The sequence below is a fragment of the Elgaria multicarinata genome, chromosome 2 (assembly GCF_023053635.1).
Source record: "Elgaria multicarinata webbii isolate HBS135686 ecotype San Diego chromosome 2, rElgMul1.1.pri, whole genome shotgun sequence".
Taxonomy (NCBI): Eukaryota; Metazoa; Chordata; class Lepidosauria; order Squamata; family Anguidae; genus Elgaria; species Elgaria multicarinata.
In genome coordinates, this window is record NC_086172.1 from 150917711 (window position 1) to 150941387 (window position 23677).

The 23677-nt window shown below is 40.5% G+C and overlaps 1 protein-coding gene across 1 annotated transcript in view; it reads right to left on the bottom strand.

Moving 5' to 3' along the window:
* The window catches only part of CEP128 (centrosomal protein 128), a 238411-nt gene that overhangs the window by 125158 nt on the left and 89576 nt on the right, over positions 1-23677 (bottom strand). The window contains exons 16-18 of the mRNA XM_063117936.1: positions 22763-22939; positions 14083-14142; positions 7083-7275 (exon numbers count right to left, since the gene is read on the bottom strand). Coding sequence (XP_062974006.1) covers positions 7083-7275; positions 14083-14142; positions 22763-22939 — 430 coding nt within the window. The remainder of the gene's footprint in view (positions 1-7082; positions 7276-14082; positions 14143-22762; positions 22940-23677) is intronic.

Genomic DNA, 23677 nt, shown 5'->3' on the forward strand with positions numbered 1-23677 from the left:
ACCATGAAAGGAAGAGGAAATTTGCTCAAGATCATTCTTAAAGGGTTCTAGAACTTTTAATCAATACAGGGCAGAAACAGAAAGACACCCCCACAAAAAAATCCCCTCTAATTCAGACAGTGCTTCTATCCTAAGTCTTCTTGAGATAATTTCTATGCACAGAACTTTCCCTGGCATCAATCTGTATCTGCAATACAAATATAAGGAGTGTATAAATGATTTCATTCTTTAGTTCATGGGATGGAAGGTAAACAGAGCAAAATTATGCCACAACATTATGAAAGTTCTTTTGTATGGAAAGCTGTCTACAGTAATCCAATTAACGAATTAGTGCATATCAAAGGGGAAGGGTTTTCATTGCTGATATCAAGTGAATATTTACTATTTTAATTTCATTGATGTTTTCTTTTTTAGAATTGCTTTAAACATTGCTCAATTTGGGAGATTTACTTTCTTTTAATCTTTCTTTTTCACATTTTTAGTTTCATATGAAACTGATTGACGATTACACTTCAAGGATGCTCAGTCCAGCCATGGAAGATTTAAAAATTAAAAGACTATGCTCTGGAGATCCATACATTATACAAATATTTCTTCTTCTGTATGTAAGTTAGAAAAGCCCAGAAGAAAAAAAAACATGCAAAAATAATTGTCTTTATTGCACATTAGATTCCAATGTAAAATGCATATATAACATCTAATGTTTTGGATGCTCCATAATTATGAAATTTAAATGAGACAGCTGCATAAATTAGCAGAAGCTAAGAACTGCAATTATGCATAGTAGCAATCACTTTTATAATTGGAGGAAAACAATAGAACTCTCCATGTACAAGATTAAGCCTAAGTATTCATAATGCTACATTGTGATAGGCGTGATCCTTCTCCCTCAGTCCTCCAGCAGGCTCCAGCACATATCCCAGGGGCCTTTCTGGCAGAGGCCATCTCGTCTCCTTACCCTGGCCCCCATCTTGCTCTGATTGCTATCACTTTTCACTTGCCACATTTTTTTAAAAAAATATATATATTTTCGGTGCTTCAGGAGTATGAAAATATGGTCATATTTTTTTTAAAAAAAAAAATTCCATTCTTTCACAAATTGCGAAGTTCGGGTCATAATTTGGGTCGGGGGTTGGTCTCTTGCAAGTACACAAGAGTGCAGTTATGGCTGCCCCATATGCGTAGTCTTTCTTGCCTGGTCAAAGTCCTTGCATGTTTCAGCTATCAAAGGGAGCAGAGAAACTGGACAAGGAGACTGACAAGATGCTCTATAAAGGCTAATCTGCATATAGTTGAAAAAGGACCAGAGTAAAAGTAATTACAGTAAGAGAAAAAAGCAACATTTTTGTGAACCGCCCAGAGAGCTTCGGCTATTGGGCGGTATAAAAATGTAATAAATAAAAATAAATAAATAAACCCAGTAGCACAATTCAGAAGCATTGGAAAGGGGGGGGGGGAGGCAAATGGAATAAGTGCACCAAAAGGAGCGTGGGGACATTCTCTCCCCACTCGGCAATGGGATCACCTTGCTTCTAAGTGTTGAACTGACACTTCTCGGTGTCCTCCACTTTTTCAACACTTCTCCAAGTCTCCAGCGGGGAAATAACAAAACAAAACAAAAAAAACCTACAATCAAGCTAATTTTGCAAGCTAGTTTTAACCCTTTGGGCATTCTGTAGCAGCTCCGTCTTTTTTTCCTTTTCTTTTTAAATGTAGATAAATTTTTGGTTGGCACACTAAGGGGCTGCAAGGGCTGTAAAAAGCACACAGGTTCGATGTTGCCCATCTATGCTCGAAACCATTAACCTTTTAGCTGAAATTGATTAGCACATGCACAAAATGATTTAACACTAAAACCAAACAAACACAAAAATTGAGGTCAGTTCTGTTCCTCTGTAACCAACACTCAGGATATGTATGTAGCACCAAAAGTAAACTTAATTTAAGCCAATGACTATAATCATCCTTTTTTTAATGATTAAAATCACCTGTAGATAGATAGATAAATAAATAAATAAATAAATAAATAATAAATATGGGTTTTTAAAAATATTGATAGGTAGATGCATTTTCCAATATTATATAAATTACATTACTGATGTGAGTAGCATGCCCAAAACATCAAACCAAGGCAATATAAATGCTAAAATTTGAACTCAACTCAGACCTGTCTCCAATTATAGTCATTTATTTACTTAATCGTGCCTTTAAGCTACTTTTGTAAGCTATTTGGGCAATAGGATGATCCTGAAATCACATATTACAGAAAGGACAGAAGGTTGCCACAGCAACAGAAACAATTATATATGAAAGGGGGGAGATATAGTCATATGATTACTTGAATGAGATATGCTGATAACTGGTAGAGATGGGAGGTTAGAGATAAATGTTATTTTGAAAGAGGGACTGGTGCTGGTGGAGTGCACACACTCATTCCACTGTCATCCATAGTAAACAGATTTTGCAGATTTTATTTATTTATTTATTTATTTATTACATTTTTATACCGCCCAATAGCCGAAGCTCTCTGGGCGGTTCACAGATTCTTCTATTGTTTCAAAAACTTGGAAAGCCTGTTTGATCAGAGGCAAGAGCTGAGCAAATGCAGTTGTGTGTACACCGTGCAAAGCAATGCCTCTCTCAAAACACTTTCATCTCTCTCAAAACTATTGTCTGTCTCCAGCCTAAGGAAATCAGTGACACTGGCTCTCCAAAAGTCTTAAAAGATTTGCAGAGATGTGTACGAATGCTGCTGACTGGATTACCATTTCTTTCCAGTAGCGAAATGTTTTAGCAGCAGGGGGGGGGGGGGAAATCACACCCAAACATCTTGATGGCAGCGCAAAAATGAACCAGTTAAATTACACATTTAGGTAACAGGGAAGGGAGAGGAATAAAATCAAAACATCTAAAATTGCTAGAGCACAAATCTCCTCATTGTTCTTGGCACTATCTCTTCCCCCAATTGATTCTCTCTTTCCAGTATGGTTTCCCCCCCATTGGATTGATATACATAGTTGCAAAATTAACTGGAATTGTTACGAGCGTTTAAGTTGATAGCGGGTAGGACTATTTCATTTTCCAAAATTCTTTTCATGTTCCTGAATGATAGTCACAATTGCTATTCTTCTTAGCTGAATAAGCATTCCCTGTCTTAGTACGTTATACAAAGCAAATATGAATTACTACTTTCCCATACACTTTTTGTATGGGAGTAAATATTCCTCTAATACTTTGAAAGTTATACTCTTAAAAGTAAATGAAGAGTTCTAGGTACAAAATGAACTAAATCGCAATAAAATGATCACCTCAAAGTATTGTACTGTTTATTTTTATATTAACTGTATTTAATTTACTTTAAAATATAGTGTGAACTGTCCTGGGATCTTTTTTTATAACAGGTAATTTACAATATAATAATAATAATAATAATAATAATAATAATAATAATAATAATAATAATTCTTACCCGCCTCTCCCTCTGGATTGAGGTGGGGAACATCAAATACAAAAATACTACAAAATACATAAAGCTGATTAAAAACATATAAAACTAATACATTTAGTTGTGAACCGCCCAGGGAGCTTTGGCTATTGGGCAGTATGAAAAGGCAATAAATAAATACATTATTAAAATAACAGCCAAACATCTTAAAATCTGACTGGGTAGGCCAGCAGTAAATGTACCAACAGTGGTTGCTTACAGTAGTGGTACATCAATAGCATAAGCACAGCAGTAGGGTTAGATAATGCCCTGAGAGTGCTGTTACCATGGTACGGAGTGGGTAGAATCCTGTGCAGTAACAATGAGTAGGGATTGTACAAGTGGGACAATCCCTATTCAGAATTTGCTCCACATCATTGCCAGTTGATGGCAGACGTGGGGGAAATGTATGAATATCATGGTTCCACACCACAGTATTTCTGTTCTACTACAAATTATGGAAGGGAAGAATAGGCATGGGATGGTCATTTTTTTTTTTTTTTTGGCAGCAGATCCACTTTTACTATAACATCTGATTTGGTCCTAAGGATCCCTGTTTAGAATACACATGATTAGGGCCAGCCCTAGCATTAGGCAAAGGGAGGCAGCCACCTCAGGCAGCAGATATTTAAGTTTAAGTTTAATCCATTTATTGTTTGCTTCAGCACCTGCCTTGCAGCCCCTAAGCTAGCCTGTTGCCCTCCAGAGCAGTGTTGAAGTAAGATTCAACTGCTTATCTATTCAGCTTCTGACCATGGTATGGAGAGGGGGCCATTTTGTCCTTTGCCCCAGGCAACAAAATATCTTGCGCTGCCCCCAGCACACTGTCGCAAACTCAGGTTTTACCACTCTAATGTGTGAAATATTTCTAACAGCCCTAGCCAATGGCAGCCCTACAATTTCTGATCAGTTCTCAACTATCCACCCCGTTGTACTTAGGGATAAGCGGACGCAGGGAGTGCTCGCCCCACTGCTGTCCGCCGCAACCCCCCGTGAGCCAGGCCTTGTCCCTTTCCCCCTGCTACGTTAATGGCAGAACCCATTAGTGCAGCAGACAGAAATGTGCACTTTCTGGAGACTCCGGAAAGCACACTCCTTCCCCCCCCCTCTAATCGGGGCCTTACAGGCCCTCTTAACGCAAGATAGCATTAAGAGGGTATTTAAGGCCCTGACTGGAGCAGAGGAGGGGAAAGCGTGCTTTCCGGAGTCTCCGGAAAGTGCACAATTCCCCCAGGCATGCTAATGGATCCAACCGAACGCTTGAGACATCCCTAGTTATACTTCCATATAGAAAAATATTTCAGGTAAGGCAGGGGGTGAAAAACTTAGATGGACAGTGTGTGTTTGGGACAACAGCTGTAGATTTTCCATCACGCCCCTTAATGAGTGTATGTGTACAATAGATTGGTTTGTACACCTGAAAATGTAATGCGTGAATGGAAGTAACATGTGTTTTTATTTGAAGCCTCTTTGGTATACGTCTGACATACGCAATAAGTGAAGCACCCTTCCAGCACATCAAAGAATATATAGCCTCATCAAAAACCCAACTTCAAATTAGAGGAAAACAGCATGCTTGTGAAACATATGGTTATGGAATATAAAAGAGAAAGTGGTGAAATAAGCAGAACTAACTATGAAAGAGTTAGCAATCAGAGAAGTAACAAGATCCCACGGGGACATTTCTGTAATATTTGTATGCAAATACAGAAAGCACAATACTCATAATATAGGAAACCAAGGCTATATTTAAATGTATCCCAAAAACAAGGCAAAACATGTTAATACAATGTGCTGCATAATTAAGGCGTTTAGATAACAAGATCCCTAGCTCCATTCCAATTCTAAAAACTGTCCATACTAAATGCCTGCTTTGCCAAAGACAACACAGTAGCTTAAAAATAAAATTCCATTGCTCACTTTTTCACCCTGCATATAGCTGATCACAATTCATTTTTAATTGGCATGAAGCTTGTTTTCTGGAAGTTTTACTTACTTTGGAGAAGAGATATCATTTACAGATAAATCTCATAATTAGACAACATTAGATTTCATAAAATGATTTCAGGCCATCTTCTGACATTTACTATCTTTGAGGGGGTTTATGTATGTGCGTTCTGCATTACCTCTGGGTTAACAGTGAGATAAACAATTCTCTTTATGTGATTCAGAAGGGGGGAGTAATTATTAAAATATGGAGAAATTGTAAACTTTCTTTTGGAAATAAAATGAACTCCAAAGGTAAAAGCTTCTAAAAATGCTCCTTCCCTTTCTATCTAAGTCCTGCCTCTTTACAGATCCCAGTATTCCTCCCAGTCTTTCAACTGGAAAACTAGTTTCTCTACCTCTTATCCATTTGATAATCCTGGGTTTCTCAGGTATTTTAATATACGCAAACACAGTGTTGCTACTTCCTACATCACAAAACCAGGGATGCTGCTGAAAATGGTAGTGTCTCACCATAACATATACTTCAAGTTCTCTTTTATATTCTTACACTGTACATTTTCCCAATTCCCCCTACTCTGCAGCTGGCACAGACAGACAGACAGAGAGAGAGAGTGAGAGAGAGAGAGCATGTGGTGTGTGTGTGTGTGTTTGGAGGGGGGAAGCTCAGAATAATGACATCACTATGGGCTTGTTCAGATGACATTTCAGGGACTGTGGTTAGCAAAACTGTGGTTCTCTGGGGTTAGCACTAACCATAAGCCGCACACAACAACGTAAACCGTGCTCGGTTCACAGTTTCCTAAACCAAACGCTAACCACAAACCTTTCAGCTGAGCTCCTGAGTCCTCCGAATGCTCCACTCTGTCTCCCAGTATCCTTTGCAGTACAAGTGCCAGAGCACCTGCCATTTTAGGACTATTTCTTCGGTCCGCCCCATTTCGTTTTCTGCCTATTGTGTTGAAGTGGATGATCGGCTCCCCTCATCCCTGGACAGGATGCTCTGCACTCAGGAATATGCATCCCAGAACCTCTTTCACCAGCTAGGACAGTCACCAGCAGATGCTGAAACAGGCAGCTGTAGAGCACCTGCAGAAGTCACGTGGACCCCTCCAGGGTCAATGGAGACTTCCTGATTGAGGCAGCAGCAGCCAATCGCCCTGGGAAGCAGCAAATCGCCCTGGGAAGCAGCTGATCGCACAGAGGACCTAGGGATGGTAACAGCTATTTCCTGCATTCCCTCTGCTCCTGGGCCCTGGTAAGTACAGCCCTCCCAGGCACTGCATGCTGGGAGTTGCAGGCTGTATGGGGGGGCCTAGGGCTGGGCAAGGAAATGGTGGATCTGTCATAAAATGGCGGATCAGCCATGAAATGGCCTCTGTTATTTGGATTTCCGAATTCGAGGCCCGAGGCTTGCACAGCCCTAGTTTAAGGTGTCGTCTAAACAGGCCCTACATGAAATAAGTTGCATTATGGAGGGTGAGGTAGAAAACTGACATGGGACCGCCATTTTCAGCAGCAGCCCCACATTTCCAATACTGTGCTGTTCTGCAACAGGTCTGCAGAGCTGATTTTTTTGCTTCCTACTAGATAAATGCCCAAAGAAATTAAAAGGATTTTGTTACTAATGAATATAGGCTAATAAACTCACCTTTCTTCTCGTAGTAAACTTCATTGAGTTGTTGCTCCTGCTTTTCTATTTGACCCATGAGGTTTTGGTGCTCTGTCTCTTTGCTGAAGGTCAGTTGCTTCAATTGCTCCCGGCTCTGCAGCAGGTGATGCCGAAGCTTCTTTTCCTTGGTTTCTCTCTCCTTTACTTCTTCACACAACCATCGAAGTTTAGTCTAGAAGAAAGCATATTTACATAATATTTACACAAAGAGAGCTTTATTACAGTGTTCCTCAGATGCAGTTCTATAGCCAAATCCAATATGAGATAGAATCAGGAAGCTTTTTTCAGTTGTAGTCCTGTCAGTACACTCCCTCTCTCTCTCTCTCTCTCTCTCTCTCTCTCTCTCTCTCTCTCTCTCACACACACACACACACACACACACACACAAAGAGTGAAATTTACCATGATGGGTGTTGATGGAGCATAGGAATTACTATTTACTGTCAAGTCCTGAAGTCAAAGAGCAGTCTGAATCTCCATTATATCTGGGAGATTCCATAATCCAACAAGACCAATCTATATGCAGATTACGTTTCTCAATTCATCCTGCACTCATCCTGCATTTGACAATGCTCCTGCTTCCATACCGTCAAAAGGCGGTCAATACTGCCATCTTCAACAGAACCAATCACCAACTGAAGATATTTGCACCTTGCCTTTCTAAAGTTCAAGGTGGCTTCTCTAAAGCATATTCAAACCACAGCACTTAATAAAACCGACAACATTTCTTGAAGATCAAAGAAGCACGTAAACAAAAAACAGTCGGACAAACAAAAAGAAAAGCCAAATGCTTTTTGAAATAAATAGGTTTCAAATACCCTATGGAAAGTAGAGAAGGAAGAACAATGATGAATCTCAGCAAAGAGAATCACCTTCAGGTTACCGATTCATTATATTGATTTCTGGGTGCTGTTTTGAAGAGATAAATAAGGCTTCTGGCTCAACCGGCAAATGTTTCCCTACAAACACACACACATTTCTGAACTTGTAAAGCTGTTTCCAAATACTTTGGACTGGATCCAAAAATGCCCTTTTGCACAGAGAACGCATCTTACATTTCACACTACTGCTGGAGTGCAAAATGAGAATACACTGTTTTGGAGAAAACAGTGGCTCCATTCAGAAGACACCTTAAACCACGGCTTTAACCATGGTGGCTAAAGCAAAACGCCTTATTCACCATGATTAAGGTGTCTTCTGAACATGGCCTGACATTCTGGCTTAACCACTATGGTTAAAGCCGTTGTTTAAGGTGTCTTCTGAATGGGGCCAGTGTGTATTCCTGAGAGTTTGTAGAACTTGAAACGAATGCCAGTTTGCACTTCAGAAGATAATTTTGCGCACTGGCATCTTTTGTGGTGTGTTTTAGTTCTAGATATATCCTGTTGTCTATGTGATGCCACATTTACTTCTAAAGAAAAGGTGAGTGATACTGTGATTACACTTACACCATCTGCTACCTTTCACCTCACAAGGTCTTCATTGCTGGAGGTGTTGGTTCACGTAAGAGTGAAAGGCAGAGAATGAGACACATCAAAAAGTAGTGCTAGTTTCTCGCCATGTGCCGAAAGCACAGAATAGTCCAAGTATTTTTGAACTTATACACCATCAGTGTGAACATTCTGGGAAGGGGTAAGCTGTGTAAGAGGGAAAACAATGCCGCTCCCTGGCAGATGTTGCACTAGATGTCAAGATCTAGGAACAGAATGGAAATAGCCACTAGTGCAATTCCACAAACATTTTCTGTTCATGCATTGCTATCGCACATAGGATCTACAACAGTTCTTGTGCTTCTACTTATGCAACATCATGCAGCTTCTTGCCCAAGAAAACTTTGACATTTCACTGAAAAGACCTGGGGACAATTCATGATACCAAGTCAAAAGACTAATACATTTGAAATGCTAAGAACTATGGCAACAAATGCAGCTCAAAGCTTACGCACTATAATGCTGCACTTTAGTTGTGACTGTCAAAATAGCCAAAGGGTGGGAGGGAGGCCCTTACATCAAAGGAGGTTATCAGTAGCTTTTTAAGAAAAAGAGTTTATTTTGTGCAAGAATAAAGTTGACATATGGACTTAATCCTAGCTGTTTTGAGTGGCTCGTGATTGTTTTAAATAATGAAAATGGTTTCCAGAAATATTTCAAAGTGCTGAAGTGATTTCAGATGTTCAAATCCTATTTTAAAATCATTGCCGTCAAGAAAGAAGGCTTTTGCCCTGTACTCCATTGTTCGAGAGTGAATCCCTTACATTTCAAGTCAGTAGTCCAATTCAGGATTCAATCAACCATGTGATAGCTTAAACTGGGGAGGGGGCACGCCCACAAGGCCAGCCCCCAATGTCCCTTACACCAGCTGCACGTCAGGCTCACAGCTAAATGCAATTAGAAGCCTCTTCATGATCTAAAGCCTGAAGTAGAGCTGTTGCACACATGGTGTTCAGGAAATATGACATGACTTCTTTGTATGTACTAGAATTGATGGCTGGCGTGGAAAAAAAATTCTGTATTTCCAATCTTGATCTTTCAATCAAAGGCAAAACAAAATTAAGTTGTTCACTTGCCTTTCTTTTAAAGCCGACCCTATGTAGTCATACATATTGCTATGTTTCAAGGCACTGTTAAGCACAGATCATTGGCAGAGTACAAGACTTGCATGGAGAAGGCCCCAGGTTCAATCCCTGGCAGCAGCTCTCAAGGGAGAGAGCTGCTGCTGGTCAGTGTTGACATTACTAGGCTAGATGTACCAATGGGCTGACTTCCTAAATTCCTTTAACTCTCTTCCTCCAATCTGATGGCAGTCAGAAAGGGGAAGAGGAGGAGTGTGTGTGTACATATATATATTAAATACACACAATCCAAGAAAACCTTGCAGTGTGGCATGCTCTTTCCTATTCCGGATTCCAGCCACTCATGCCTTGTTCCAGCATTCGCCCCTCTGTATTGCTACTACCGCCACCGCCTGGTTGAACATCCTCCTCACACATTCTGTGGCTAATCAAAATGCCCAATACTTAGTGGGCTGTTTTTATGGGAGGTTGTGACCTTAGGGGTTTCTCCCTAAATATTTTTCAATTCCTGCAAATCTTGGGATTCTCCCCAAGCACGCTGATATGTCCCTCTTGTTTCTTAGCATGCCCATTTTGTCTACAATCCTGTGGGCACTCAGTAGCTGAATTCAATATTAGAGGGAGAAAAATGTTATATATATGCTCTACCACATGTAGTTCCATGCACGTTTCTCAAACAGCCCTCCATAACACAAGGCAAACTGCTTTTGAAATTGAGGGGACATTAAAAATAATAATATGATGTTATCTGGAGATTTGGTGCTCAAACAGGCTAGGATGGCAGAACCCCCTTTTGTGAAAAAAGTAATTAGAGGCAGTAAGCTTATATATACCAGTTGCTGGGGAATATGGGTGGGAGGGTGCTGTTGCACTTGTGTCCTGCTTTTGGGTCCTGGTTGACAGCTGTCTGGCCACTGTGTGAGCAGAATGCTGGACTAGACTGACCTTTGGTCTGATCCAGCAGGGTACTTCTTAGGTTCTTATGAAAGCTGTATGTAAGTATTAAAAAAATTAAGTACTTTTTCAATCTTAGACACAAGAACGAGGGCCTCTCCCACCTTAATTCATTAACAAAGGATAATTCATACCATTAATAAAAAGATAGGACCGTATCACTTCCAAATGCAAGTGGAAGACTACATGTTTGAAAAAGGTAGCATCCAATACTAGATCTATGTAAAGTAGACCCATTGAAATGAATGGGACTTAGGTTACTTGTGACTAAAATCTCATTCATTTCAATGGGTCTACTCTATGTAGGACCAATCTTGGCTACTCCCCATAGTCTCCTAATATTTATTGTTTTATATTGTGTTTTTTATTTTATATTTACATTTTATAATGTTTGATATTGTATGAGATCCTAGTGACATAGGGCGAGATACAAATGTTTTAAATAAATAAATAAATAAATAAATAACCCTGGCTCACCAAAGGCTAATATGTCAGCAAGTAGTGTTCAAACCTAGCCTTCAAATAGCTCATAAGAAAAGAAATGTACATCTACATTTGAAACAATTAAGACTCCTCATATAGTATCTCATTAATTTTTACACTGTGACACTCATTTGCTTGGTCTCTCTATGTGCTTTCCAATTTACGTCAAAGAGTGTACAATGTACGAATAACTGCTTTGTGGCTGCATATCTATAAAGCCATTGCAGGCAGATCAAAAAAGGCACAGATACAGATGGTGCCAATCATAGTTCCACTGAAATTACCACAGACCCTTAATTCCTTCAGTCTGTGTACATAAATACCTCAATAAAGGCCAGGACTTGTATGCCATGTCATCATACGTTCCATTTATTTCTTATTTGCCATTAATATCATCCTAATATTAAAATGCTTCAAACAAGGCCAACATCTAGACTCCAAAGGGTATTTTAATAATGAGCATATGCTTCCACACAATTGCCGGCATCTCCCATTCCTTCACCACACCCTGCCCGAACAACTGCAGCTCCTCATGCTTAATTGGAGGCTGCTCCCAAACCTTAGACAGCTGAGGGCTGCTTTAAGAACGGGCACCTCAGAAACTCCACAGTGCGCGTGTGAAGCTCACACCTCAGAAACTCTCCACACGGCCCTCTAAATTTCAGGAAATGTCTTTGGGTCCTTGAAAGCGTTATCTGTAAATGCAAGGAACTCAGGCGATGAGAAAACTGGTGGGTAAAGCCGTATTTCTTGCAAACCAATTATTAAAGCTGTTTGGTTTTTGGGTGCAAATGTGACGAACTACATTATTTTTAAAGGCCCCTTCATTTCAAGACTCACCTACTAATAACTAAGAATGGACTCAACTGGCAGATTTATGAATCAATTACTACATGCCCTCTGAAAGGTCCTCTTGATACTTGCTGCCTGGGATTTCAGCATCAACAATCTGAATAGTGAGTCTGTTTCCTCTACAGCCCTTGTCCTCCAATTCAAACTCTTATCTCCGCTATTTATAGTGATATTCACTCTTGAGCCATGTGCATTACAGAACTAGCCCATCAATAACTTCAGGCAATCTTGCTAACAAACAAATGCAATTTCGCCCAAATCAGTTCGTCAGCTTTTCTTCCTGCATTGTGACCCTAATATACATTGAGGACAAATCTTGTCTCATGAAGCAGAAAATGTCTTTCAGATCATGGGAAAGTTAATACTATTAAAAGATACTTGCTTACAAAGTTGCTTACAAAGTCATCAAAGTAAAAAAAAAGAAGAAGAAAAGATTAAAAGTTTACAGTCATCTGTTTGATCTGTTAAGCTGAAATAAAGAAATCAAAGGTTACGTATCAGGTTCCACCGCTCCGAGAGCCTTTTGGCTGAGGTGCGGGATAAAAATACTCTAAATAAATAAATAAATAAATAAATAAAACAACCCACAGTTTGTTAACCATGGATTGTTCAGGGCTAAACAACCCAGGTACACTCCATCCCTGGACTGTTGTCCCTGACGTCCAAATGGTTAACAAACTGTGAGTTGTTCCATCATGCAAACCGAGTCTACGTCTCATAAGATGTTTCCAAGCATATATGAATTCAAGGCAAGTTTAAGACTTCAGAAAACAGAAATGAAAAGGAGGACTTTTCAAAACTTCATTAAATATTTGGCCTAATGCAAACATAATGCTGTTCAGTCTCCTTACTATTGTTAGAGGTGAGTATATTCTGTCAGTACAGGCATTCTCCCCTCTTTGCTCATAAATTTCCTACCCTTTGATCTGGGGCATTAACCATATTGCAGTATTATGTCTACACCAGTGTTTTCACGAGCCACGGCTAGATTCAAATTACACTTTCCAACCACTGTTATAAGTGAGTTTGCAAATGGTGGTTTGGAACTAACCATGGCTAGTAAAAAAAATGCTGGTGCAGATGTAATGCTGTAGTTAGTTTCAAATGGGGAAGAAGTGGGGGAAGAGGGGGGAAAGGAGAGAGAGAGAGAGACGGACAGACGGACGGACCCTACAGGGCGCTCCCAAGGTTTGGGACCGTTTAGTTTAGAGAAAAGGTGAATAAAGGGCAACATGATAGAGGTGTACAAAATCATGCATGGTGTGGAAAATGTAGACAGGGAGACCTTTTTCTCCCTCTCTCATAATACTAGAACCCGGGTCATCCCATGAAGCTGATTGGCGAGAGATTCAGGACAGATATAACAAAATACTTCTTTATACAGCGCATAGGTAAACTATGGAATTCACAACCATAAGATGTAGTGATGGCACTAATTTGGATGGCTTTAAAGAGGGATTAGGAAGGTTCATGTAGAATAAAGCTATCAATTGCTACAGATCCCTACTTGTGGATTTCCACAGGCGGCTGTTGGCCATTGTGTGAGAGAATGCTGAACTAGATGGACCTTTGGTCTGTTCCAGCATGGCTCTTCTTATATTCTTAAGCATGGTTAGGAGATGGGTCAAGATTATACCTGCATCAAGCTATTGTCATCTCTGTGTTGAATGCTAAGAGAACAAAACATTATGTTGACATTACCTTATCATTTTTTCCAGATGCGAGAGTGCAAGCAGTATAAAATACAGGTAAGAGAAAAGACTGAGGTTCCAATCCCCATTTCTACACTCACATGAGAATATCCAGGGTATGGGTGAAACACTGTTACCTCTTCAAAGACACAATCTAGTTGTTACTGCAAGTGTGAGTTATCACTGTGCAATTTTGCTGAAGACATGTCTCCACCTCACATGCAGTTTCAGATAGAGTACCCAGAGGTACCCTTGAAGAACAGACCAAATATTTAAATAGATGCAAGTGTGACTAATGTTTATGTACTTGTACAGAACATATTTTTAAAAGAGATGTGTTCTATGCATCTCCCCAAATTAATTAGGGATTCATTCAATTTAAGAGATGTAGCTAAATCTTAGCTTAACCTAAAAAAAACCTACTTACCTTTGTTTCTGCTAACCATCGATGAGGGTCATTCTGTACCCCAGGCATAAGTGATATTGCCTAAATTAAAATAAGTGATTAATTAAGTAAATAAATAAAACAGAGGGATAGGCATTATACACAAGACTAGTTAAACATTTCCATTATAATCATGCCTGTATTTAATCTGTATTTGTTCAATTCAGATTTAGGACTAAACAACATATTACTCAGTCACCTGTTCAGACAAGACGCTAAGCCCCAGTGGTTAAGCATATGAAGCTGAACGTTATGTGAACCATGACTTAGTGTGTCATGTGAAGCATTCCTAACGATGGTGACTACATAACCATGGTTTAAACTCACTCACTAACCATTTGCTGCAAACGGGTCAGCAGCCTAACCATGGCTTAGCCTGTTGTCTGAACAGGCCCAGTAAATCTTTTTAACACAAAAATAGGGGAGGGCAAATATTATCTTTGTTTTTCCCAGATTTGGTTTCGTGATCTCACTGAAGACAAACAAACCTAATTTAGATTGAGGGCAATGTCTGTTCAGGAAGCACTGTCCTTACTTTGAATAAGCTTGGTTTGCCCTAAGTGTTTGCCCTAAACGATGTGCATTTCCAAATGCATTTCCAAATGCACAGTTACAAGATGGGGGATACTTGGCTCAGCAATACTACAAACGAGAAGGATCTTGGAATTGTTGTAGACTGCAAGCTGAATATGAGCCAACAGTGCGATATGGCTGCAAGAAAGGCAAATGCTATTTTGGGCTGCATTAATAGAAGTATAGCTTCCAAATCACGTGAGGTAACTTTCTATTCGGCCCTGGTTAGGCCTCATCTAGAGTACTGCGTCCAGTTCTGGGCTCCACAATTCAAGAAGGACGCAGACAAGCTGGAGCGTGTTCAGAGGAGGGCAACCAGGATGATCAGGGGTCTGGAAACAAAGCCCTATGAGGAGAGACTGAAAGAACTGGGCATGTTTAGCCTGGAGAAGAGAAGATTGAGGGGAGACATGATAGCACTCTTCAAATACTTAAAAGGTTGTCACACAGAGGAGGGCCAGGATCTCTTCTCGATCCTCCCAGAGTGCAGGATACGGAATAACGGGCTCAAGTTAAAGGAAACCAGATTCCAGCTGGACATCAGGAAAAACTTCCTGACTGTTAGAGCAGTACGACAATGGAATCAGTTACCTAGGGAGGTTGTGGGGTCTCCCACACTAGAGGCATTCAAGAGGCAGCTGGACAAGCATCTGTCAGGGATGCTTTAGGGTGGATTCCTGCATTGAGCAGGGGGTTGGACTCAATGGCCTTGTAGGCCCCTTCCAACTCTGCTATTCTATGATTCTATGACATTGGCTACATGATGCTAAGCTGAAGACCAATTTGACGGAAAAAGAGCCAAACTTGCAGCCAATGTGGGCCTTCAAAGAGACTCACAATGAAACGCTGCTGTTTGTCTAAATGTCACATATGGTGGGACATAGGACTTCCAAATATGTGTTAAGGGGTGCAGACTGCCTGAGTATATATTGGGAACAACATCTCTCTACAGTGTCCCCTTATGAAGTCAGTGAATCCCACTGCAAAGTAAGTCACCCAGAAAGAGACACACTACTTGCATTGGGGTGGGGGATTGTAATTATCAATACATTCAAGAAGAGGCTTTCTGTTTCAACTTTCTCATTTAATGTCTTAGCTTTCCAATTTCATCAATCCAGGGTAATGGAATTCTACTTTTCTGCCATTTCCATTAATTACAGTTAACAAAAAATAAAAATAGAAAAATAGAAAACATGTACTTCTCAAAGATTATTTTATCAGAAGATTTTTTACAAATATCAGTGCACTACTTCTGTTTAAAAATGCAACGGGATGGGATCAATACTGAGATATTCCTTGTCAGTATGTTTTATTATGAGTATTTATTTATATCCTGCCCTTCAATAGACTTCCTCGGGCAGTCTACAGTTCCAAACATGAATTGTGGAGACACCAAGGGCACAAGGCTATGATCTAATTTAGAGAAGTTAGTAGAATAGATTGGGGGTGAACAAAGATCTGTATAGGTTCATCCGCTTAAAACGTTTGGAAACTACTTTGGCAAATAGGTCAGAAAATTAAAATAGCTACAGAAAACTGTAGAGAATAAAGCCACACACACATTGATCTTTGCTACCATCCTTAACACTTTTTAGCTGAGATCTAAAGCAGGGTAGCTTCTAATTACTTCTGAAGCAGTCAGAAAGAGAGACTACATCAAAGAATTCCTATAAAATTATTTTTTGAAGTTTAGTTGAGAAGCTTCAGAAATTTAAGATACTGAATAATATGAACAGATACTGGTTAGAGATTGGCAAATCTGTCAAGTGTGATATCGCTCAGGTTCTCATTTATCCAATGTTAAGTTTGTTCTGTCCCGATTCCACATAGGATTATATATTCAGCACGAACAATAAATTAAAATAAGCATTTTTGTATGCATGCATTTTTGCATGGAAATGTGAATTTCTGCATGCAAATATACATTTTCTTTTGCAAACTGCACTGCAAACTTCAAAAATGTATACATTTCAGCAGTATTTATTTATTTATTTTATAACATTTATATACCGCCCCATAGCCGAAGCTCTGGTTTTGTGAACCGCCCAGAGAGCTTCTGCTATTGGGCAGTATAAAAATGTAATAATTAAAATAAATAAATAAATTATTTTTGGGTGCGAGAAGTGTGAATTTGGGAAGTTTGCATTGAAATGGAAACCAAACTAATTTCTCTCCCATCCCTAGGACTGGTAAACTTTCAGTTTTTCATATAAAAGTGTGGGGTTTTCTTTTACTTTTAGATAAAATTCAATACAATATTCAATATTAAAAAGAAATGCATTTAACATATTATCTTCATGATTTGCTGAAGCAGCAGGGTGAATTTTGTGTGCCCTGAAGTTAGAAATGCAGACATCATCTTGACATACAGCATGAACAGGTTATGGCAATAACTCCCAACCTCAAGATACGAACATTATTTAGTAAGAGAGTTAATGTAGAGTAGCAAACTATGCTCTTCTCACCAGGCCAACATGATATAATATGCAATCTGGAAGGTTATGACACACTGGGCAGGAATAATAGGATGCCATTCTTTATTGGGACATTATGATGAACTTAAAACAACTTCTGGTGATGGTATTGTTTATACAAGGGGTACATAATTTTTTTAGCCCCAAGGATTGCATCAGGTGTCTGCTGAAGTGGTAAGGGACCACACACATGTGCGTGCACCCACACAGACACACACAATATGCACCTCGCTCACATACACATATGTAACCCCCTCACTCAAATCCAGTTCCTGCCCATGAGCATTTCAGAGGCCTGGCACCGGCTTCGATCCAATAAAACCAACACTCCGCCCAGAAATCTCAGGTCAAACCACCCTAAACCACCTCTGGCCACTGCACCTAAAAAAATGATACTGCAGAATTGGTAACAGTGCAGAAAAGGGCAACTAAAATGATCAAGGGGCTGGATCAGCTCTCTTATAAAGAAAGGTTACATCAACACATGGGACTGTAAGAGGAGTCATGACGCAGGTGTGAAAAATTATGCATGGTGTGAAGAAAGTGGATAAGGAGACATTTCTCTCCCTCTCTCATTATACTAGAACCCGGGGTCATCCCACGGTGGGATTGGTGGAAGATTCAGGACAGATAAAAGGAAGCACTTCTTCACACACACTGCATAGTGATTGGTGTGTTTGAATTTGGTCATCTGCTCCGCCTCTTTCAGGTATTTCAGCCTGCAGTTTGCTGGAGGCGCGAGCCTTCGGCGAGAGCACAAGGGCTCTCAGCCTGAGGCTCTCTGCCGTGGGCGCGAAGCCGGTCAAGCGGAACTGTTACTTCGGAGGAAGAACCCCAGCCGCGGACCGGACGCTGCTACTTTCTGATTCAGGACATACTTCTCTGGCTTCTTGCTATTTCTCTCTCCTCATTTCTCCTCTCAATTCTTTTCTCCCCATATCTGTTCCTTATGGCTCGTTCCAATTTCGTCTCTCCTAACTTAGTTCCTATTCGGTGTCTCCCCTCTTCTCAGCTGCCTTTTTCATGTTCCTTATGGAACTGTCGATCTGTTGCTTCTAAGGCCCCTGTCATTCAGGACTTGTTTATCTCTAGGTCTCTTCACCTCCTTGCTCTTACTGAAACCTGGCTTCCTGCCCATGAAACCGCCATCTCTGCTGCCCTCTCTCTTGGAGGACTCTCTTTCTCTCACACTAGTTGCCCAGAGGGTCGGGGTGGTGGTGTGGGTCTTTTATTATCTAGTTTGTGCCAGTTTCAGCCTCTTTCCATTCCACTTTCACATTGTTTTTCCTCCTTTGAGGTACATGTGGTGAGGCTTTTCGCTCCATTGCGACTGCGGATTGCAGGCTCGTCCTCAAAATGTATCTCTGATTTTGATTCGTGACTGTCCTTTTTCCTCTCTGACAACTGTCCTACTCTTATTTTGGGTGATTTCAATATTCATGTGGATGACCCTCAAGACGCTGCAGCTCTACGATTTCGCTCATTATCTTCCTCTTATGATCTCAAGCTTTGGTCTGATGCACCCACACATTCCCTTGGACACTGTTTGGATCTTGTTCTCACTCGGAATTGCTCTGTTTTGGACTTTTCTACTGCTGACTTTCCTTTGTCAGATCATCATCTAGTTTCTTTCATGATTACTCATAATCCTCCTCCTTCTCATCCTGTTTCTCGCTCTTGTCGCGACTTGCAATCTATCAATTATGAGGCTTTTTCTGAGTCTCTAGCCTCCTCTCTTCCTTCTGTCTTTTCGGCTGTCTCCTTGGACTCAGCTGTCTCCTTCTTTAATTCCTCCTTATCTTCAACTCTTGATAATCTTGCTCCATCTACAACTCGGATAGTTCGCCCTTCTCAACCCCAACCGTGGCTCACCTCTTTCATCCGCTACCTTCACTCTTGTTCCCGGGCAGCTGAACGCCTTTGGCGTAGGACCAGGGACTGGGCGGACTTTGTCCATTACAAATTTGTTCTCTCCTCTTTCTCTTCCGCTATTTCATTGGCCAAACAGCAGTATTACTCAACGTTGATCCAGTCAAATGCTAGGCATCCTCAGCGGCTCTTTGCGTCCTTCAATTCTCTTCTGAAGCCTAATCCACCATCTCTCCCCGCCTCTCTGTCTGCTAATAACTTTGCCTCTTTTTTCAATGCCAAAATCCAAACTATTCGCTCTGATCTTGCCAGCTCTGCTCCTCTTCCAGTTCCTGTTCCTCATCTGCCAGTTCCTCCTGCAAATTTCTCTGCATTTCCTTCGGTCTCAGCTGATGAACTGTCTACAATACTGCGCTCTTCAAAGCCTTCCACTTGCTCTCGTGATCCGATTCCTTCTCCCGTCTTTATTAATCTTATCCCTGTTATCCTCCCTTCCTTGCTTCATATTATTAATTTTTCTCTGTCCTCTGGTTCATTTCCTTCTGCTTTTAAACACGCTACAGTCTCTCCTATTCTCAAGAAACCTACTCTTGATAGGCTATCTCTGTCTAACTACCGACCTGTCTCTTTGTTGCCTTTTGTTTCAAAGATCCTGGAGCGTGTGGTCTACTCTCGTTGTCTTGATTTTCTTTCTAGTAACTCTGCTCTGGATCCTTTTCAATCTGGATTCCGTCCTTTGCATTCCACTGAAACAGCCCTTACTAAGATTACCAATGATCTTCTTATTGCTAAGTCTAAAGGCCTTTATTCCGTTCTTATTCTCCTTGATCTAACTGCAGCCTTTGACACGGTTGATCACGAACTTCTTTTAGATTCCCTTCATGACCTCGGATTTTGTGGCTCTGTCTATAACTGGTTTGCCTCCTATCTAGCGGGTCGCTCTTTCAGCGTGTTGGCTAATGGCAGCTCGTCTTCCTCCTTTCCCCTTTCAGTAGGGGTTCTGCAAGGCTCGGTGCTTGGTCCGTTGTTGTTTTCTTTATACATGTTGCCCTTGGGTAATCTTAGTCAATCTCATGCCCTCCAATATCATCTGTATGCCGATGATACACAATTATATCTTTCATCTCCGGATCTTTCTCCTGATGTTCACGATCGTATCTCAGCATGTCTTTCAGATATCTCAGCTTGGTTGCTTCATCATCGTTTGAAACTTAATATGGCAAAGACTGAATTGCTTGTTTTTCCTCCTAAACCTTCTCCTCATCTCCCATTCTCTCTTACTGTCAATAATGTTACGCTTACTCCAGTCAAGGAAGCTCGTAGTCTTGGCTTTATATTTGATTCTTCGCTCTCCATTATTCCTCATATTGAGACAGTAGCTGAATCCTGTCGTTTTTTCCTGTATAATATTGCCAGGATTCGACCATTTTTGTCTGTCTCTTCTGCCAAGACTCTTGTTCATGCATTGGTTATTTCTCGGTTGGACTACTGCAACCTTCTTCTCACTGGCCTTCCTTCTTCTCACATCAGTCCGTTGGTTTCTGTTCACCACTCTGCCGCAAAGATCATCTTCTTGGCTCACTGCTTTGACCATGTTACTCCACTTCTGAAATCGCTACATTGGCTTCCAATTCACGTCAGAATCCAATATAAACTTCTCCTGTTGACCTACAAAGCTTTTCACTGTCTAGCTCCTTCCTATCTCTCCTCTCTCATCTCACACTATTGCCCCGCTCGTGCTCTTCGCTGATGCCATGTTTCTCACCTGCCCAAGGGTCTCTACTTCCCTTGCTCGGCTTCGTCCATTTTCTTCGGCTGCCCCTTACGCCTGGAACGCTCTTCCAGAACATTTGAGAACTACAAGTTCAATCGCAGCTTTTAAAGCTCAGCTAAAAACTTTTCTTTTTCCTAAAGCTTTTAAAACTTGATTTTGCTCTGACTTTATACTGTTAGTTTTACCCTACCCTGTGCCTGTTTGGTGCATTCTCTTCCCCTCCTTATTGTTTTATTATGATTTTATTAGAATGTAAGCCTAAGCGGCAGGGTCTTGCTATTTACTGTTTTACTCTGTACAGCACCTTGTACATTGATGGTGCTATATAAATAAATAAATAAATAAATAAATAAATAATAATAACATAGTTAAATTCATTTCCACAAGTTGTCGTGATGGCCACCAATTTGGATGGCTTTAATAGAGGATTGGACAAATTCCTGAGGAGAAGGCCATCAGTGGCTTCTATTCCTGATGGTTATACGCTATTTCTCGTATCAGACACAGTATGTACATCAGTTGCTGGGGAACGTGTGTAGAAGGGTACCATTGCATTAATGCCCTGCATGTGAGTTGCCTGAGGGCAGCTGGTTGGCCACTATGCGAACAGAATGCTGGACTAGATGAACCCTTGGTCTGATCCAGTACGGTGGTTCTTATGTTCACCAGCCATCCTGGGTTCTAGTCCTTCTCCCGCCTCTATTCCACTCTCATGCTGAAGGATCCTGACATCCCACACTGACATCCCACAACTTTTTTGAGGGGGAAAATGGGGGAAAGGTGGGGAAGCACTCTACAAACAGGAACTATTTTTTTCTACCATAGAAGCTCTGGTCCTAGAGCAGACAGGAGCCTTTGACCACTGCTTCCTAGGGCACTTTCAGCATGCTCTATGAGAGGAACCATAAAGTCTCTTCCTGGACCTACTTTACATAAATATCTGATGCGATGGTAAAATTGTTTCTTAGCTGTATTAGTACATACTGCAAGCAAGAGAGTCATATGATTGAATACTCAGTATATAGTAAGCTTCCTGCATATCAGAAACTAGATGTCAGGGGAAAAAGAACACTAGGCTAAGTACCCTTCCCCCTTAAAGGCAGCCTAAAAATAAGTTTAAACAAACAAATAAATAAAATAAATACATTTATTCTTGACATGCTAGTTTTGTACGTGATTGGGATTTTTTTTCATGGTTTGCATTCAACCATGTAATCCCAAGCTTTACCACTTCATCAACTGTTTGTTTGTACAACTTAGGCCTAAGAATGCAGGTATTATCACCTAATAAGGCGGATAGAAATGACTTATTGTTATGAATGCTTAAAATGGAAAATGCCATTTTGTACGAGGTACATTACCAAGTACCCCTAAGCTTCCATTTCATAAAAAGCCTGCATCAAGACTGAATTAAACTAGCAGCCCTGCATCAAATGGTTCTTGTATACACCCTGACCACTAAGCTCACCTTCAGAGGTCCTTCTCCAGGAGTCCCCATCAAATGAGGTGAGGTGGGTGGCTACTAGGAAGAGGGCCTTTTCAGTGGTGGGGTTGGTGTCCCGGATGTGGTATGCCCTCCCCAGAAAGGCTTGCCTGGTACCTACGTTGTTGCGGGGGTTAGCACTGGGTTCTCTACTAGGTTTTCTTTTTATTCTCCCAAGCGATGAAGTCCCCTCAGTTTTAAAAAATGTTTTAGTGCTTTTTAGATCCTTCCACTGCTATTTTCACCTCTTGTCAGTTTTACTTTGGCCTTATTCTCTTGCTGTTTAAATTTGTTTCAGAGTTTATGTTATATTTTGCTGTTCTTATATTTTATCTTTTTATCTCTATTTTGTGAACTGCCCAGAGAGGTCCAGCTACTGGACGGTACAGAAATGTCATAAGCAATGAAAATAACAAACAGAATAAAATTCCATGCTCATTTAGTCAATGAACAAGAATAAAATTTAATTCTGAATAAGCTCATAATTACTGTGAATTTCTCCACCGAGTCCCTAGAAAAGACTTCACAAGCTGCATCAATTTCACTTCCTATCATAGAGAGGATAGATTCCTGTTCCTTTTGAAGACATCGCAGTTGGTCATGAAGTTGTGATCTGACTTCCTCTATCCTCCTTAGGTGGTCATCTTCACTATTTATCCTTTTATTCTTAAGAAAGAAAGAAAGAAAGAAAGAAAGAAAGAAAGAAAGAAAGAAGAAAAAGAATTATTATTAAAGGAACTGAAATTTCTTTTCTCAGTGTTAAACTCTACATTTGCAAGAGCGAATGAAACAACAACCCATAAAAGTGACGTTATTTTTCAGCAGGGGGGTTAAGGGAGAAATTAACAGTTTACTTGTCATAAGTAGTAAATTAACTTGCTGCCCCCCAAAAAACAAAAAAAAATCTGCAACTGATGAGATGTGTCCCTATGTTAGAATCACATTAGATGCGTAAAAACCTAACCAATAAAGGGGACTAGGGGCATACTTTTTCAACAGCCATATGAAAAGCCAAAGTAAACCTTGGTGCATGCACGTAGTAAGGTAGTACATCTGTGTGTCACATTTGACAGATTTGTTCTGCCTACATTACAGAAAAACCACAAGGTGCTGTCAGTTTGACTTCAATGAAAATTGTTTCCAGAAAGAACAACTGAATCACCAGAACTTTTAATTACAGACTTCCTGACTGCAAATCCGACAAACTGAAGATGACAAAGGTTTGTCCCTCAAATTAGCAACTCATTTTCTCATTGATCCCTTCAAGTTTAAGGCCACCATCCACATGTTTACCATCAAGGCAAGCACAGTGCTTAGCAAGGCCAAAGATGCTGTTTGTAAGGCTACAATTTCCTACCCGCAGATCCACTTCTAGCCTGCACTATACACGGATGTTGCAGGAGG